General features: G+C 38.1%; 1 protein-coding gene across 7 annotated transcripts in view; it reads right to left on the minus strand.

Moving 5' to 3' along the window:
- LOC146377328 (CUB and sushi domain-containing protein 3-like) overlaps nucleotides 1-18,596 on the minus strand; it is a 233,650-nt gene that overhangs the window by 206,724 nt on the left and 8,330 nt on the right. For all 7 annotated transcript variants that reach the window (XR_014801636.1, XR_014801635.1, XM_084943659.1 and 4 more), the window contains exon 2: nucleotides 11,724-11,946. Coding sequence is in view for 5 of the 7 variants with exons in the window: in XM_084943659.1 (XP_084799785.1) it covers nucleotides 11,724-11,946 (223 nt within the window). In the remaining 2 variants the exon portion in view is untranslated. The remainder of the gene's footprint in view (nucleotides 1-11,723; nucleotides 11,947-18,596) is intronic.

An 18,596-nucleotide genomic window follows, 5' to 3' on the forward strand; every position in this document is an offset into this window, starting at 1 on the left:
TTTAGTAAGCTGAGCAGGTCAAGATGTGAGAGAGACAGGCACAAAGTCCATTTCTGTGTGTGTGTGCCTATACATTAAATGTAACAGGTAGCATTCCCACTTGTGCTGTGTTAAAAATGAAAAGGGTGCACATTCATACAAGAATCTGACCCATTCAGATGTCATCAGTTTACAGTTCCGCACAGAAGTGCGTCTGAAAGGGGCTTATTTGTGCAAGCAACAGCAGAATAAAAATCACTGCAACTCTCCTCTCTTCTGCTACTCTCAGCATATAATATCAGCACAATAATGAGTGCTTCACCAAGCCATTCTCAGGCATGAGGGATTGAACATAATGTAAGTACAGCACAGAGTCAGAGGAATGAGGGGGGAAAAAAACATCACAGAGCAAAGAGAATACATAGATCAGTGGGGAGACACACTAATCAGGTCCATCACGGGGATGTCAATTCTTTTTCATGTTAAAAATTCATTGTCGCTTTTGTCTTGTTCCGTACAGAATTTAATTAATTAATAGCATTAATAAATTAAAGAGCTCTTTAATCTTAATCAAGGTTTCTATTTGTGAATACCCTCAAAGAGGAAAAGAAAAGCCAAGAACAGGGTTGCCTATTATTACATGCACCTTCTTAGTTATTCCAGATGAAATGACGCCTGAGTCAACAGCACATCAACAAGAGGAAAGAAAAGGAAAAGCTCAAAATAACATAAGTTCTGACGTTGTCATATGGAAATACGCACTTTTCAAGTTGCTGGGAAAGTATTTGCTGAATCTTTTCTTGACAAACTTCAACAAAGAAAAACATACACAAGTTACAAAAACTTGTTCTGTTCTCCTTCCCAATGACTTTTGTTTTGGGGAGAATTAATTGTGTAAGAGCATGAGTTCTACTAGCATACTCTTGGGGCCCTAGAGGCACAGACTCATGGAATTATCATTTTCTGGCACCACACAACATAGCCTCACAATGAGAGAAAAATCCACCACTTGGTAACAACAAAAGTGTGAAGAAAGCACAAAGAGCAGCATTGCTATTCAGAGGTTGGGGTGGTATAAGCAAAAACCCATCAAAATCTGAGCCATTCACTTTTGTCTCACAGCAACTTTTCCCTCATTCTCTCTAAATGGCAGGATTAGCTCGAAGTGAAATATAAGCAAAATATCATGTCTGACGTGTGGCTTAGCAAAATGTTAACCCTTAATTATTAGTAATGTTTCTTAAAAATGAATGACATGACACATCACTTACATAATCTTTCAAAAATAGTAAATATGACTCAAATGCAAAAAAATGAATCAAAATCAGAAATGCTAAAATATAATTACTGTTGTTATCCATGAATATACAAAAAAAGCAAGAAAAAAATAGCAAAGCACATTAACATTGTTTTTATTAAGATGCCAAATTACAGTCATTTACTTAAAGTCACTTACTTTACAGAAAAATGTGTTTTTCTGTTTTTCTGACTGTGGAATATTTAGTAGGAAGGAAATTTTACAACTGGACTTGTTGCACAGAAGACATCCTAACACAGTACCACAAATTTTTCTTTCTTTCTTTTTTTTTATCTTTAGTCTGGGAATTTAGCAATTTATAGAAAAAAATAGCAGTGGTATAATGTCCACTGTTTATCATCCTAACTAAAAATGTCTATTAATGTTAGAGATGGTCAGAACTACTAATATTTGCTGATAGTTCTGACTTTAAGGTTATCATTTTTTATTAGCCATAGCCACTAGCCGCTCCTTAAATGATAACATACGGCTAATGTGGCTATTAGCTAATTGCTAGTAGTTAAACGGCTAATGTTAAAATGTGCACCCGCCAGTTTAAGATTTGTGATAACTGCTTAATTTTTTTAGGGTTTTACTGACCTCTTGAAAGTCCTCACAAAGTGTCAGCTACTCTTCATGTGCTCAGCAGCTAATGAGGGGAGGGGCTGTGTGCCTGCCCATCTGCAGCCAGCTGTGTGAAGTGTGTCAATGAGAGGAGGGGAAGACAGTGTTGCTGTAGCTAATACTGTTGCAAATGGGTTTCTAATCCAACACCAAATTATGTTAACTGTGATGCATTAAGGGCTTTGGGCTTTGCATCAGTAGTTAGCACTATATATAGATCAATATATAGTTCATATCTAACTAATACTGATGTGTTAAACAGTACTACAATGCAATCTAAAAACTTTATTATATCTGTTGCATCAAAGTCAGGATGGCCTTCCTTTGGTAGCAAATGCATACCAAGGGAATTTTATTGGTTGTTATCAGGCCTATGCTGATAACAACTTATAAAATTCAACTAACTGATCTGACCTACATCAAAATGTTGTCATGAGTCTTTTCAACCAACAGTTTGCTGGTCTGTTAGCCACCAGAGCATGGTAATAAAATGAATGAGGCAGACATTTGAGTACACAACCAGTAGAGGATTTTGACATCATTCAAGTGACAAAAGACAAAAAACATTTGTTAAGTCAAAACTGGTTCAAAGCGTCATTCTTCTGTTTTCTTTACCTGCTCTATGAAGCAGGATTCAAGGATCTAAAGCATCTTTGCTTTGAGATTAGGCTTGCTTTAAAGCCATAATATAGTGGATTAGATTGATGCCGGTCACAAATGTGCAATTGACCTTCACAGTCTGCAGGCAGAAGAGAACAGGTATGTTCTTGGCAAAATAACAATATGCCTACAACCTCTGTGAGCTCTAATACTGTTACTGATAACTCCAATTATTTCTTTTTCCCCTTTCGCTTATTCATGCTCCTATTAATGTGTGCTTGTCATTTAACCGATGAGGTGGATTTGTATTTAGATTCACTCAGGCAGGTACTTTTTATCTTAGTGTTGTGCCAGTGAAACCATTAAAAATTTTAGTACTGGTTAGTAGAGCTGGACGATAGAACGATAACGATATGTATTGCGAAATAACTTTTTCTCGATAGAAAAATTTAACTATTGCGATAGGCCTCATCTTTCTTGTCCTCTTAAAAAAAAAAAAAAAAAAGAACAGCCAATCCAAATTAAGTAGCGCAGAGCCGAACCAATCACAGCCGCAGCGTCACGTCACGTGACTTGTTACGTACAGCACAAGTGCCAAGCCGGTGTTCTGACAAACCATCCTACTTTGGCAAAACGTGCTACTGTAAGTAGTTTATGCACATATCTGCTGTCATAGAGTAATTCCAGCACCAATTTAAGTAGGTATGACGGTTTGCCACTTAACTTTGCCCATCAGAGTATGCTTGTAGGTAACATTCACAAAGGTAGCATGGTTTGGCACTTAATTTTACCCGTCAGAATATGTGTGTAGCTGTTATTAACAAAGGTAGGATGATTTGCCACTGAATTTTAGCTGTTAAAGTACGCTTCTAGCTCATATTCAGAAAGGTAGGATGGTTCGCCACTGAAATGTAGCTATTAAAGTATGCTTCTAGCTCAGATTAACAAAAGTAGCACGATTTGCCACAAAATTTTAGCAGTTTAAGTATGCTTGTAGGTGACATTCACAAAGGTAGGTTGGTTTGGCAGTTAATTTTACCGGTCAGAGTATTTTTCTAGCTAATATTCACAAAAGTAGGACAATTTGCCACTGAATTTCGTGTTGTGCATGCGCAGAAACAACGGGTAGGATGGTTTGCCAGGTAGGATGGATTCCCAGAACACCGGCGCCGCACGTGTGTATTTGTTTGGCAAGCAGCTTGCCACCGTAACGCCCGGGTAATGGAGGAAATGAGTGTGCCGACTAGAGAAAAATCAACCGAGAGCGTGACCGAAGGTTACCGAAGAGAAAACAGGTGATGGTTCCAATGCCGGAGAGATTGTCGAACGGAAGAGCCAGAGAAGTTCCGTAGTGTGAAGGTATTTCGGCTATTTCAAGTCTGACAAAAAACAGAGTAGCGCGCACTGTAAATTGTGCCGAAAGCAAGTCTGGTAATACAATAAACCGGTGCATGCTCAATCTCTGACTGGAAGCGCTAATTCGTCATTCGGCTTTTGTCAGACTAAAGTAACTGTTAAAACTGTTTGAAAAGCTAAGCTATACAACAAGGAGAGTTTGAGAATTTCCTTTTAGTTCTCAGTTTATTTGATATTGACAAAAGTTAGTCAATTTTGTCTCTTCTTCTGTAAAACAAACTAAGATTTATTTTTAGAATTAATATTTTGTTTCTAAGTGGAATTGACAATTTAGTAGTCTGTTTTGTTTGTTCTATTTTGAAACTTAAACGCTTTAGCGGCTGCCTTTTGTGTAGTTTGCAATATTTGCCTTTATTTATCTGAAAAAGTCTCATGTTCCTTAAGTACATCTACCCTGTTGAACTTATGGGAAATAAATATTTAAATCAAAACAAGCTGCTGATTATTTCACATTTTACCTGTGAGCAACGGCACATTTAAATCTTACAAATATAGTTATTTGGCTTATATCGTGATATATATCGTTATCGCCTGAAATGAAAAAAACATATCGTGATATGAAAAAATCTTATATCGCCCAGCTCTACTGGTTAGTATCTCAGTATATTGAGTTTTGTTTTTTTTTTTTAAGTAAAACTCCTGGGTACAAGAATTTGTGTATATATTGTGCAGCTCCCTGGCGATTCCTTGGTTGAAAATACTGAATATTTATTGCTCTACAGACTGACTGTGAAATATTGTTAGTTAACTATAATGCTAATGACATTTCATCATTGAATCATCAAAATATTGATTCAGCAAAGCTCCCCTTTCATCCCCTTTCATGTTATCATCACTGCATAACATTACAGCTTCTATCCATTGCAGATGCTTAATCTGACATCTCTGTAAACAAACACCTCAGAGTACAGTTGGCAGTATTATGGAGACTCACAAAGAATTAAGAAAATAATGCTATATAATATACCAACTAACATTTTTTTTTTTTTGTGGTAGAATCTTCAAAGTACTAAATACTGCTGAGAAAATATCGTCAGCTCACAAGGCATTGCACACACTATCCATCCCTGACCACAAGGACACCGACTCAGCAGTGAAAAGCTGAGAAAACAAATTAAACAAAAGCTATTGAGCAGAGTGCTATTAACACAAATTCAACACTCCTCTATTTTGCTTTACTTTTCAGAAAATTATTGCCACTGCAGAGATATGTTTTTAGCTTTTGATATTTGGATAGATTAGTTGTAAAAGTGATACAAGCTGAAATCTGAATTCCAACTCAAATATTATCTCTTTTTATAAAGTTATTTCATTTGGTTATACAAGCCAATTATCCCCATACAATATGTGGGAACAGCAACGTGCAATGTATTAGAAGTGAGAAAATATATATACTGCTCAAAATAAATTAAAGGAACACTTTTTAATCCAAGTACAGCAACAAGTCAGTTTAACTTCTAGGAAATTGATCTGGTCGTTTAATTAGCAGAGGGAGTTGTAAATCAGTTTTAGCTGCAATGTATAGATAGGCGCAACAATGAAACAACACCCAAAGTAGGAATGGTTTTACAATTTCCTAAGGTGAGAGTCAGTACTACTAACACGAGGCGATCTGTGGACCGTACAGAGGTTGCATAAGTAGACCGACTCCTGCATGATGGCACATCAATATGTGTCATTGCCAGAAGGTTTGTGTCTCCCAGCACAGTCTGAAAAGCATGGAGGAGATTCCAGGAGGCAGGCAGTTACTTTAGGAGAGCTGGACAGGGAAGAATAGAAACTCCTTAACCCATCAACAGGACCAGTATTGGCTCCTTTGTGCAAGGATGAACACTGCCAGAACTCCGAAATGACGTCCAGAAGGCCACTAGTATCACTGTCTCTGTCAGGCTAAGCAACCTGACTGCCATCAGGTATTGGGATGAAACCCTCGGATGAAGAATGGATGAAGAAATTGATACCACTGACTTGCCCCCACAAAACTCATTAGAACAATATTATGGTTTTGCCCATCCAATCCTGCCAGATTCCACCTCAAACCGTGCAGGAGCCCAATGGTGCGTGGTCCAGATCTGGAAGGATATTCCCAGGACACCATCCATCGTCTCATTAGGAACATGCCCCAATGTTGGCAGTATGCATACAAGTACATGGGGGCTATAAAACTACTGAGTATGATTTTGAGTTGGTGCAATGAACTTTGGGCAAAATGGACTAACCTAGCTGCCACATATTTTTTTACTTTCATTTTTGTGGTGTCTTCAAAGTCAGCACTCTGTAGGTTGATAATTTTTTATTTCTATCAAATGATGTGTCCTTTGACTCTTAATACATTACCCAGTGCATATCAATATAGATATCCAGAATAATCTTTTTAACACATTGAGATCTGATGTGTGATAGAGCTGTTTAGCTTTTATACATAAAACTATCTAAACAGCCAGCAATCTGTAAGAGACTGCCCTTAAACCTTTAGATATAAAAATGACAAACATACAGTAATGTTAACCAGAGGGAAGAAAGACCATTTTTGCTCCTCGCATGGCCCTCCAACTGACAAACTGAATTACAGCAGAATTTGGAATGACTATGACTTAAAGACCAGACGAGACCTAAAGACAAGGTTATGCCCATTTCACATTTTGCCTTTCCAAAACATGAAATGGACATGCAGAAGTTGCAGTAAGCTGCAGTAACAGCATAGGGAGAAATTTTGTTTTATTTATTTTATCTAATGCCAACATGAAAATAATCACAAGAAAGGGTTTAAACAGACATTATTAACACATTTACATGTTTATACATGTTAGCCACTTAGCTTAATCGTTTCTGGTGATTACAAACCCTGGAATGTACTTCATACGTTTTTTGCTCACCATCGACGTCTTCACTTTAAGTGTGTGTGTATGGAGTGGGGTGGAGGGGCCAACAAAGAAGGCAGCACCGAAGTCAGTGGAGCAGACAGGTGAAGTTTAAACACAGTTATTCAAGTTGAACTGTGGTAATGTACTGTAAATGCAGTAAAGCTGCTGAGAGCAGGGAAGTCTTTGCCAGAACCAAAGCATGTCCTGCTGATAATGTTGCAGCTGCTCCCCCTGAACGGCAAAGGAAGACAGACTAGGACCTAATAGTCCTCCTGGCTCAATGAGACCAATAACGGAGCTTAGAAGGAAAGTAAATTAATATGTTTGACTCCAAATAGTTTTAACTCTCAGTCCAAAACCCCCCAAAACCAAACAAAACACAACCAAAATTAAAAAGCCGACACATGAGAATTTGCTATCATTGGCAGATTTATGGGGAAGATGGTTAAGTGTGTCTACAATTTATCATGTTGTAAATCGTACCATCCCTGGAGGGAGCAAAGTAGGGTTGGAGTTTAAACAAAGGACTTGTATGTGTCATTCATCACAGTGCACATATCCTTAACTATATCTTAAAAAGGCACCCTCAAAGTCCAGCAAGTATAACAGAAAGTTTACTTCCATTTGGTCTTCTGTTTCAGATCTTTCTCCTTCACTTTTTCCATAATTCCTTCATATTCAGATTTCTGGATTATTTTCCATTCCAGCTCAGAGTTTTTTCTTGTTTAAACATATGCAAATACATTTACATACATAAATACATCCTTACATTTGAACAAGTCATATAGTAGCTAAACATTAGTTAAGTCCATTATATATAATTTCTGCACTCTGCCAACCTTTCTTTGCCTAACAAGCCCCACATTACGCAGCTGTGCCCCATCTGAACTGCTCTGGTCAGTGTTGGTAGGCAGGCCTGCCTTACCAGCTACAGGTCATGGTTAGGAAACTGCAGCTTCCCAGACACATGTCCCCAGTTGCTCAACCCCAGCCCAAATCGAGGTAGAAGACTATAACCCAGTTTGTTACTATAACCAGTAAGCAGACTAACTTCACTTCAGATGTCTAAAGAGTTCAAGTACCCAGCTGCTAATTCTGATCCTGGTAATATTATAATTAAGTGCATCCTTATTCTGTTGCATATAGACCCTTATAAATAACATAACTCATTATTGGTCATTGGCCTTTTTCTGTGGGTCTCTCTGTCTACAGTAACTTTAAAGTGTACTTTATTGGGTTCAGGTGACTGACTTGGTCATTGAAGAAGATCTCATTTCTTTGCATTGAGAAATTCTTGTGCTTTTGCAGTATGTTTTGAGTCATTATCACTTTGCTCTATGAATCACTGTCTGATCAGTTTTTCAGCAGAATACCGAGCAGAGTATAAACCTGTACACTTTATAATTCATCCTACTACTTTTATCAACTGTTGGGTCATCAGCAAACAATAGTAACTGGCAACACCTGCCCATCTCATAACAATGCCTCTACCATGTTAGATAATGTGTTATGCTTTGGAAGTTCTTTATTTCCTTCTCCATATTTTTTCCCCATCATTCTAGGACACATTAATCTCCCTTTTTTTCTTCAGAGAACTGTGCAGGTTCCTTAAGATGTTTTTTTTAGTTGTCTTCTATGGTCTTTTGAGCCTAATTATGCCTTCTCTCACTTGCAGTGACATCTCTTTGGGTTTCATATTTAAAATTACAGTGAAAAGCTATTAAAAAAAAACCCCAACTTCCTGTCAGTCACTTGTTCAAATAATTTTGAGCCACTTGAAACAGGTGGACCATGTATGAAAGTGCAATTATTAAACAGTTACTGGAAAAAAGAAAGATTATTGAAAAACCATCTTTAATTAACAGTGCACTTCAATCACATCTTGATTGTTTGATTTAAATCCAATGTGATGGTGTACAGAGGGAAAACTACAAAAAATAATTTCTTTGTCCAACAAATTAAAGAACTGTATTATCATTCAACACATGAAATAACAATGATCCACTCCAGGGAATGCTATTTTCAATTTCAGTGAACTCCTTTCATGATGTGATAATATCATGTTATCATTTACATAACCGTTCAGAATAACTGTAATTAAAAACTGGCAAATGTTATTTGAATTAGGGCTCGGGTTTCAGGTAAAGCATGACAGTTGAACCGAGTTTGTTGCAATGATTGTTGAATTAGGAGACAATGAGATTATTTATCTAAATTAAAATCTTTTATATTTTACCATTTATGGAACATGTCTGAGTCATTTCTAGATTAAAACTAACACTATATTTATTTCAGCTTTAAGCCACAATGGTTTGATAGTGGGTCAGTCCAGTAACAGTCTGGCTTGCTGAATGTTGACAAGCATTAATTGCTGTTTCGGGAAAACTACACGCCCACATGAAATTTAGCACAAGTAAAGCAATTTTTCTGTCTGCATGACTGATTATAAAAGGGATGGACTTATGACCATGACAAAATTTAAAACTCATCCCATTCTTTAAAAAAAAAAAAAAATCAACACAGAGAAAAAATATTGTCTTTTTGAAAATATAGCAACATTGTCACAGCTGAAATCATGTCACTACAATAAGAAAACTGAATAATGACAAGCAGATAAATCTTCTTCAGTTAAATAAGAATATAAATTTATCTCGAAGCAAGAAAGCAAATTTTAAAACAATAGTTTTTTTTCCTTGACGTTTTCAGAAACATATGATTACAAAAGAAACAAGGCAAGAAATTATTTTTGTCCTGGCTATATTTGAACTACTGCCAGGACAGCAACCACATTAGCTAGCAGGCATAGTTTATTTTATTTAAAAAAAAAAAAAAAAAAAAAAACACAAAACGCAAGCAGCTGATTGTTGGTATTTCAGCCCACACCTGTCTGTCCTTTTATAAGTTTTATATTCCCCATCGAACAGCTGTTTCTAATAAGGATAATAATGTATATAGTTATTTATAGTCAGCCTTATTCATCAGACCTGCAGAAGCAACCTGTAGTGAAGTTGGCTAAACTCACTTTGAACTCATGAGCTAATCTAGTAGTTACTGAGGTTTGCTGTAAATTGATAGGACTGGGATTAAAATAAAAATTCTCACATTGAAAACCTTTTAATATTTGAATTCTGTTGTGGGTTTTTTGCTTTTGTTTTTTAAATGTTACTAAGGTTAAAACAAGCGTGAGTCAGTGTGTTGGTGGAATAGCAGAAGATTTTTGGTTTGGTTCAGTTTGCAGTATTTCTGCAACATGACTGATTATTGCTCGTACTGGTTCTTTCTGACTGTTGATTCTTTCTGGTTGTTCGTGACAAGACTTACGTGAGACTGTGAGATCAGGATGCAATGGTGAATCGAGCAACATGGTGACAAACCTTTCAGTGTATAAGCCTGATGGTATTATGCAATTGGATCTTTTAAGTATCTAAAGTGATTCATCTGCTAAAGTATCAGCAGTGATTCAGCACTAGAATTATTCTCCTTCATTGTCACTCTTTGCTATAAATCCTGCATTCTATTATCAGTGACCTCAGTCCACTTCCGCTGAAGTTGAACCACATAAATGGGCCAGGAGAAATCATTTGGCACTGCCTCTTGGAGTGTTTCACTGTGAAATACTGGACCCCACTTTCGCCTCTGATGGAGCATGCTTGTGAATAGAAGTGGGTAATCAAAATGTCTCTTTTTAAAAAAAAAAAAGAAAGAAAGAAAGAAAGAAAGAAAAGAAAAGGTTCTGACAGGTTTAAAAACTGATGATCTGTGTATCCACACTTCTCTATCAGCTCAGCGTAGAGATAATCTTCTCATAATTTACATAACGCTTATCTGTGAAGACCGCGTTTATTTTTGAGCAATTTAGTTTTGACAAGGAAAATGTGAGACCTAAATGGCTTTTTCCTTTGAAAGTGAAACACAAAATGATTCTTTAAAGGAGGATTTATTTGGGAAAGTAGAAAATAGAACATCCCAAGAATGCTAGAGTGCAGATTTTTTATGAGTCACATATATAATGTGTCCTTTAAACAACGAAATATTTATATATTTACTGATATTTTCTCATAAAGCACGTCAATGATGATTGGCTTAAAACCTTCACAGTTAAACCAATTTGCACAGTTTGATGGCTTCACTGAGCACTGAGTTGGTGATTAGTGTGTTCAATAAAAAGCATTAGCAATATTTTAATAATCAAAATCCTCGAGGAAGGCATGTACCACAAAAATGGCCAAGAATGGTGTTATCTGAGAAAACGTGTCAATTTAACCCTGAGCAGTTAGTACGTCTGTTTCTGTACATGGATGCCCATTTTGGAAAAATTGTGTGAATTTACTGTCCAAATAATACTTTCAGAGAGAAATACTAAAAGAGGGCAGCCTGAAAATGCAAAGCAACAGGGACTTTGTAAGAATCTAGGAAGCTCACTGAGTAAACATTTTTTTCCCTACTCAGTGACCAGAGAAAGCAACAGGAAATCTTTGTGTTTGATGTTCATGTTTTTCTGATGTTTGTCTCCACCTCTGTCTCCTCCAGTAAAGCAGTCGAATAAAAAAGATAGGTAGTGAGCTAACCCATGCATCACAACACAAGATTTCGTGGACTTTGTTTTTTTATGTATACTTTAACTGAAGAGCACCTGTCAGATCAGCCATCAGAGTCATGCAGCACTTCCCTTCTCCTCAGTAAAAAAATCTTCAGTTTTCAGAAGGCGGTTACATTTCCACTCAAAACGATGTCAGAAAAGACTGGACACACAACACCCCTTGCACACCACATCAGACTTGCCTGACATCTCCCTGAAGAAAATAAGTAGCCTTTGTCATGTGCAGCCTAAAGATAAACTTTCTGTCAGAACTGAGCACTGAAGGCTTCCCTCCCTTGCATCTTTCCACCCCAGTCTGCCAGCTTTCAAACACAGCCTTCAAGATGCACTGCCGCTTCCTTACCTCGTTCTGAAGTTAGCCGGGTGTGGATGCCCGTCATACAAAGATAAAAAGTCATATTCCTCCTCCACAGCGAAAGATTGAAAAACTATATGAATCCTGTTCCCCTCCTCAGCAACAATCACCCAGGTACAGTTCGCTCCATTTGGATATCCATATGGAAAGCCAGGACTTTCTATTGTCCCATTCCTGCCTTTTAAAGTGCCTCCACAAGAATGGATAAAACCTGGAAGGAAAGAGAACAAACACAACATCATTATCCAATGCATATAATGGGTTTGTGTGAGAGTCTCAGCTGAAGAATAATAAAGTAAAATGCTCTGCAGCACAGAAACAAAAAGAGTACTTCATTTTGATAAACTTCGTCTGCTGCAAGCATTCAAGCAGCAATAAATAAAAGAGATATTTTAAACAGGCCTGCACAGAGACAATTCCAAATAGCATTTGTTCATAACAACTGAATGCACCCTATGATGTTCATGTGCAATATTTCTTTAACTGAGATCAAATTGTTTGGAAAATCCCCATTGTTCTCAGCTGGCAGAAGCTACGAGGGAAATCTGGCAACCAGCTGACTAAGAGCCAAGTTTGTGTTTCCATTTATGATTTCTGTTTTCTTTCAGATCAAATAATGACAATAAAATGCAGAAAGCTGCTGCTGCAGTAATATAAAAAATGTGTAACTGAGGATGCTTTTAAAAAAGATTGTGATGTGTCATTAGAGTCTTTTTTATAGGGTCTAAAAGTGCCAGAGATAGGCAACAAGTAAAGTCTTCTGATTTGGTGCTTCAAGCTTTTAACAGCAGATTAGTCATCTGTCTTGCACCAGCTTACTGAGAACTGATACCCTAGACACATTATGTTAAACCCCATACCATCACTGTCAAGCTACAGTAATCTGGTTGCTTTGCTAACCTTTGTAGTGTTGATGCAAAGGAACGTAAGTGCCACTACTAAACAACCTTGTTTTCACAATATCACACCTATTCCCTCCACACTTCCACATCCAGAGTACTTCCGTAGTTACACAAAATTGCTCCCATGCACACTGTGTCACAATGCAAAGAGCGTCCCCTTTTCATTTCAGGCCAGCTTGCATGTTGTCTAATGAAATGCAAACGTAATTAAGATGCATGGTTTACCCCCCACAATTTACCCCTTGTGTAATTAGCTTTTCACACTTGGTAAGTAAAGGATGTTTTGCATAGTGTGCTGCCCACACACACACACACTGCAGTATGGGAAAAAGGCAAACACACAGATCACTTGGCAGTTGTGCCACTGAAATGCCCTCTAACTAGACAGATAATAATCTGGTTGCTTTATAAACTGAAGTGACAAAACAGTTAAAATGTTAAACTGTGAAGCAAAGTAAAAAAATTAATTTCCTTCTTGTCAGACTGTCATTTTGTTACTTTTGAGAAAAGCATGGAAGTTGTGTATAGCTACCAAAACAAGGTCTATTATGAAATATATGATAATGCACTGAAATACTGCATTTTTCAGCAGTTTTTACTCAACGGGGTCATGACCCAGCAAAGCACAGGGGTTCTTCATGCATATACTGTGCAAATAACTTAACCCCACTCCACCCCACTGTCCACCCTGACCCGTGTTCATTTTTATGTAATCTCTTGTGATTTTCTCATAGAAACAGTTACAAACATAGTGTGTCAGTAGAGTTCTATATGTAATGCATAAAATAAAATGTCTGGTGATGAGCTGCTGTTCTAAATGCAGAGGAGACAAATTCGTGCCAAGATTTGTTGCATATCTAAGTTGCAATTATTTCCGCCAGCACAGAGCAAACTGGGTAATCATGGCAAATTTGGACCATTGATGCGCCGCCTACAGGGTCAACATGATCCAACCTGTGACATGGTGCTTTATGTGCATTCAAGCACTCTTGGGAATATCATAAATTGCCAGAACAGCACTCATCAATAAGCCACCAAAGTTATGAGCATGGGTGGAAAAATGTGGATTTTTGATGGCACATCAGGACCAGAAATCTGCCAGCATGACATACACGTCTGGCCAATAAGTAATGTGATATTTGTAGGTGCTGTGCTGCTGCATTTTTATGTCTTCCTAAGACAACATGGTCTAAAAAAAAATTTGAGAAGCAATGTTTGCAGCTGTACTACTGTTGTTTTACATTACAAAGATTTGGTTTGTACAGGGAGAAAATGCATATTAAAGTACTATCCGAATCCTGATGTCTGGCTCTGTTTCCTTTCCAAGTGATCTCTGCTGTTTTTATGAAAATATTTTTGAATACATTTTGCCAAAATTCAATTTTACCAAGCCATTACCACAGAAAGTCATGCCAAATAAAATTAACATAATGTTCTGTGACATTCCATTTAGTCTACAAGATTAGTCTTACACAGAATTATCAACAGGAAAAAGACATGCGTTGTTTGTTTAAAAGGCTATTCAACAAATTTTATACATAAAGTCTGGGTAATTTGCCTATGCTGTATTCAAAGAGGTCCTGCCATGAGTGGAATATACACTGTTTAAAATATATAAATATATCTTTACTGATATAGACTGGGTAATGTGTTATATCATTTGATGGAAATGAAAATGATCAACCTACAGAAGGTTGAATTCAAAGTGATGCGGCAGGCTAGTCCATTTTTGCCAAAATTTAATTATAGCAACTCAAAATGTTACTCAGTAGTTTGTATTGCCCCCATGTACACAATGCATGCCTGACAATGTCAGGGACCAGAGCATCACTGCACTTTGAGGTACAATCTTGCAGCATTGGTTGGCTTGAAATATAATGTCCCAGAGATGTCCTGTTGGATTTCAGTCAGGCTACCAGTCAATGCTCAGTTCCTTCATTCTTGAGAAACTGCTGCATACTCTCACCACATGAGGCCGGGCATTGCTATTCACCAGGAGGAACCCAGAACCCACTGCACCAACATAGGGTCTTAGAATAGGCCCAAACATTCCATCCCAGTACCCAAAGGCAGTCAAGCTGCCTAGCCAGTAGAAGTCCCTGCATGGACCACCATCACCGATCATGCTGAACGATGTGACAGACATCATAATGTTCTCTGCCTTTTCTCCAGACGCTTTCATTTCTGTCATCTGCTCAGGGTGCTCATGTGAAAAGCACAGGGCACAGCGGTGGACCTGCCAATTCTGGTATTCTATGGCAAATGCCAGGTGGGCTCCACATTGCCAGGCAGTGACCACAGGGCTCATTAGAAGATGTTAGGGCCTCAAACCACCCTCATGAAGTCTGTTTCTGGTTGTTTACGGCTGAAAAATAAAACTTTAATGGCTGACACAAACAGGCACAAAATAACAAAGTCAAAAACAGTTAAGAAAGCAGGAATCCAAATAAATCCATCAATCAATAAACAGGATCCATCCAGTTAAACAGAGAGATTACTCAGTGAGGACAAAAGGAAGTGCAGCATTACTAATGAGAAACAGCAGGTAGAGGAACACATGGTAGCTCAATTAACAACGAGGAGGCGAAAACAGTCAAGGACTCAGGGCACAACAGACAGGAAGTACACAGGACAAAAAAAGAAACAGCCCCTCAAAGTAAAACAGGAAATAGCCAATCGTAACAAGAATACTAATGCTAAACAAAACAAAAATGAAAAAGAACCAAGGCATAAGAGAAAGGCAGGCATTACAGAAACACTGGAGACATGACTCAAAACCAAAGAGAACTAAAACTTGTGACTAGAATAGATCTAATAACATAGTGAGAATGGTTGGTGGGATTAAAGTATTTCTGAAGTGGCTGTGGCTCAGGAGGTAGATCAGGTTGTCTACCAATCGGATGGTTGGTGATTCGATCTCTGGATATTCCAGTCTGCATGACAAAGTATCCTTGGGCGAAGATACTGAACCTGGAGTTGCTGCTGATGCGTTCATCGGAGTGTGACTGTTAGACAGAAAGCACTTAAGCATAGAAAAACGAGCTTGTGAGAATGGGAGAATGAGGCTTGTAGTATAGATGGCCTTGCTGTTGTTAGGTTATGCTGCTTTGTCCACTCTGCTGGTGTTATAGTGTGAAATTCCCAACTGTTGCACTAATAAATCTTATCTTATCTCATCTCTGATTGTTCAAGCAAATAGAACACCACTATATAAGTAGCAGTCCCTTTACTATTTTAAAATAGGCTATTAAGTTGCATTATGGGAAATGTGGTAAGTTTCAGTGTTTTGTAACTTGACCTATGCTGTGGACGAAAGTCAGGAGATCTTGTTCTCTGGTGCTTTGATGTTTCACTTTGTGTTACTAAATCACTGGGGTACCTCTTTAAATGTTATAACAAAAAGAATACTGCTGACATTTGATTTGATTTGGGCCGAGTGAGACTGTAAGACAGTCGAGTAAAAATATATGGAGATAGATAGACACAGAAGCTTACATCAGTGCTACATAACTACGACTGCTTAAAAGTAAACTAAACTTGAACTATGGAAAGGGCAGCACACAGTTTTGTACCTGTGTGTTAACAGTGTGTTGAACAGAAGAATAACATAAAAGTGAAGCAGCCTGTGCGTTTTGTGCTGGTCTTTGACAAACTAACCTGGAAATGGTAAAAGTCTACTATTATTGCCTCTGTATTGTACCCGCCACCCAAAAGAGCTCTATTTGTCCTTGAATTATTTCAATGTTTGTCAAGCATTAGATGATTAATGTCGCAAACTATTCAGAGTAAAGCTGTTTGTGTGAACTGCTTAGAAGTGTTTGTGTGGCTGATTGTTGTGATGTCCTGGGGATGACAGAACAGATGCTCACTGCCAAGATATCTCCCCCCCCCCCCCTTCTTTCTACCTTTATCTCCCACTTTCTACTCAGCTTTATGTATTCCTTTCATCTGTCATTATCCTTGCTTCAACTCTCAAAACTGTCTCACGCCATTTGTTATTTTTTTTCTCCACCATTGTGTTACAATTTTTCTCCTACTTATGTGTGTCTTATTTGCCTTTTTTATTTCACTTTCCCCTCTGCCAAGAATTGTTCTTTATCTCCTTCCTTCTCAGCAACTCTACCTCCCATCCCCACTTCCATATCTCTTGGCTCCCTTGTTTTTCCCCTTTCCCCCCCCAAATGAATTAGAATCCCCCTTTTCAATGCTGTGAATCATACAAGCTTGTAATATGTTAAGCGCTGTCAGCTCCATAAAAGCTGCATCTATAAAAAGAACACTGTAAGCATTCATCTTGTTACTTCAAAGGAAAATGCAACGACAACATGCGCTTCCTTGTACAGGAGAGAGGACATGCACTAAATCAATTTATCACTTAGACCAACAGTATCTCATCCTTGAATTTTGCTGTGACCGCTCAGCTGCCTGCTCTAACCTCCATCATCATTTCAATTGTGAAAGGCAGTCCCCAGAGTTTTCTCTGACCCCATGTTAGTGCCACGCTGCAAAAATGTCCATAAATTGTGATGAGAAACCAAATTAACAACATGCTGTGATTGCACAGTAGGGAAAATATGGTTCCGAAAAATATGAATCAGTATCATAATGCATGAGTCTGGCAGAAACAGTGGCCTCAGCAGGCGGCCAGGCAGCCTGACAGACATCTCAAGAATGGCCCCAGCTGTTCCTCAAATGCTTACATTTACCCCTAGCCTTTTGGACGTGCACACAAGTACGGTCCATTTTTTCACACCACACTTTTGAAGCTGATAACAGATTGTTATACTTGCTGTGCAAGACAAAGACAGACAAATGGTAGTTGTCTGCAGCTCTGATGAGATTTCCAAAAATATTTGTCAATCTAAAATAAGGGTGCAATGCGTATGTGCTGTTGTTTCTGTTTGTGTGTGCGTGTGGGTGCGTGCACGTGTTTGAGTATGCATATGTATATTTGTTGTTGGCCTTGTTGTGCTTCTCACTAAAGGAAAAGGGTGAGACAGAACTATTGAATGTAATCTCCTTTTGTGTAGTGAGCACAGAGATTTGGGGCAGAATGAACCAGTTAATGAACCACGGGATGAAAAACAAGATTGATTTTGTAAACAAAATATATTATGCATCATCGAGAATATCCTATTATTTTCAAGGGCTAAACAAATTTGTTGCATGCTAAGTGGGTTATTTAAGATTTACTTTAGGCATGAAGGAAAATGAGAGACAGCACTTTTGGCTTTTCAGTACATGGACTGGTGTATGAAATGATTGGTGCACCATGAACGAGTAAACAGCCAATATGTTGTCCTCCGCCATTAATGCAGATCTGTATTGGGCCATAAAGAGCAGTGATTATGTGCAGCAGGAGAGGGGAGGAGCAGTCATTTTACTGCCATCCGCATTATTATGAGTGACAAACAGGCCACTGGGTAATGGATGGTTGCTGATGGGTATGAGAGATTGCCCATCCCAATTGACTATTTTTGAACAGACTATCATTAAATAGGCACAGAAAATAAACAAGCATAGTTTAACCTGCACCGTAGTCGCTTCAGGATCCAGCAGGGCAGATTTAACTGCTACACAGAGTCTCTTCTCTCCCCCTGCAGTGAAACTGTTGCATTCTGATGAAAGAGCGCGGCCTTTAGTTTGGCAAATTTATTGTGTTCCATTTGCTATATTGCCCTTGAAGTCTATTAACTTTATCTGCTGTCTATTGTTTTGTATTTCTATTTTACTGACTGTGTATTATTTGTCCGTTTTATGTGGCAGGCTGCACATGACAATAAAGTTTATCTAATCTAACAAAAAGCTTCAGCAATCAGTGTAGTATTGAAATAAATCCTTTTGTGTTCTAATTAGTGGCTTTCAGTGTAGGCTGAAAGAAATGTTGTTCGTCCCCTCCATGAGCACCACAGGTGTGTGAGTGTTTTCGTTAATGGAATAAAATGTCACATTATTCTGA

The sequence above is a fragment of the Perissodus microlepis genome, chromosome 11 (genome assembly GCF_051167445.1).
Source record: "Perissodus microlepis isolate ML-2025 ecotype Zambia chromosome 11, ASM5116744v1, whole genome shotgun sequence".
In the NCBI taxonomy this organism is placed as follows: domain Eukaryota; kingdom Metazoa; phylum Chordata; class Actinopteri; order Cichliformes; family Cichlidae; genus Perissodus; species Perissodus microlepis.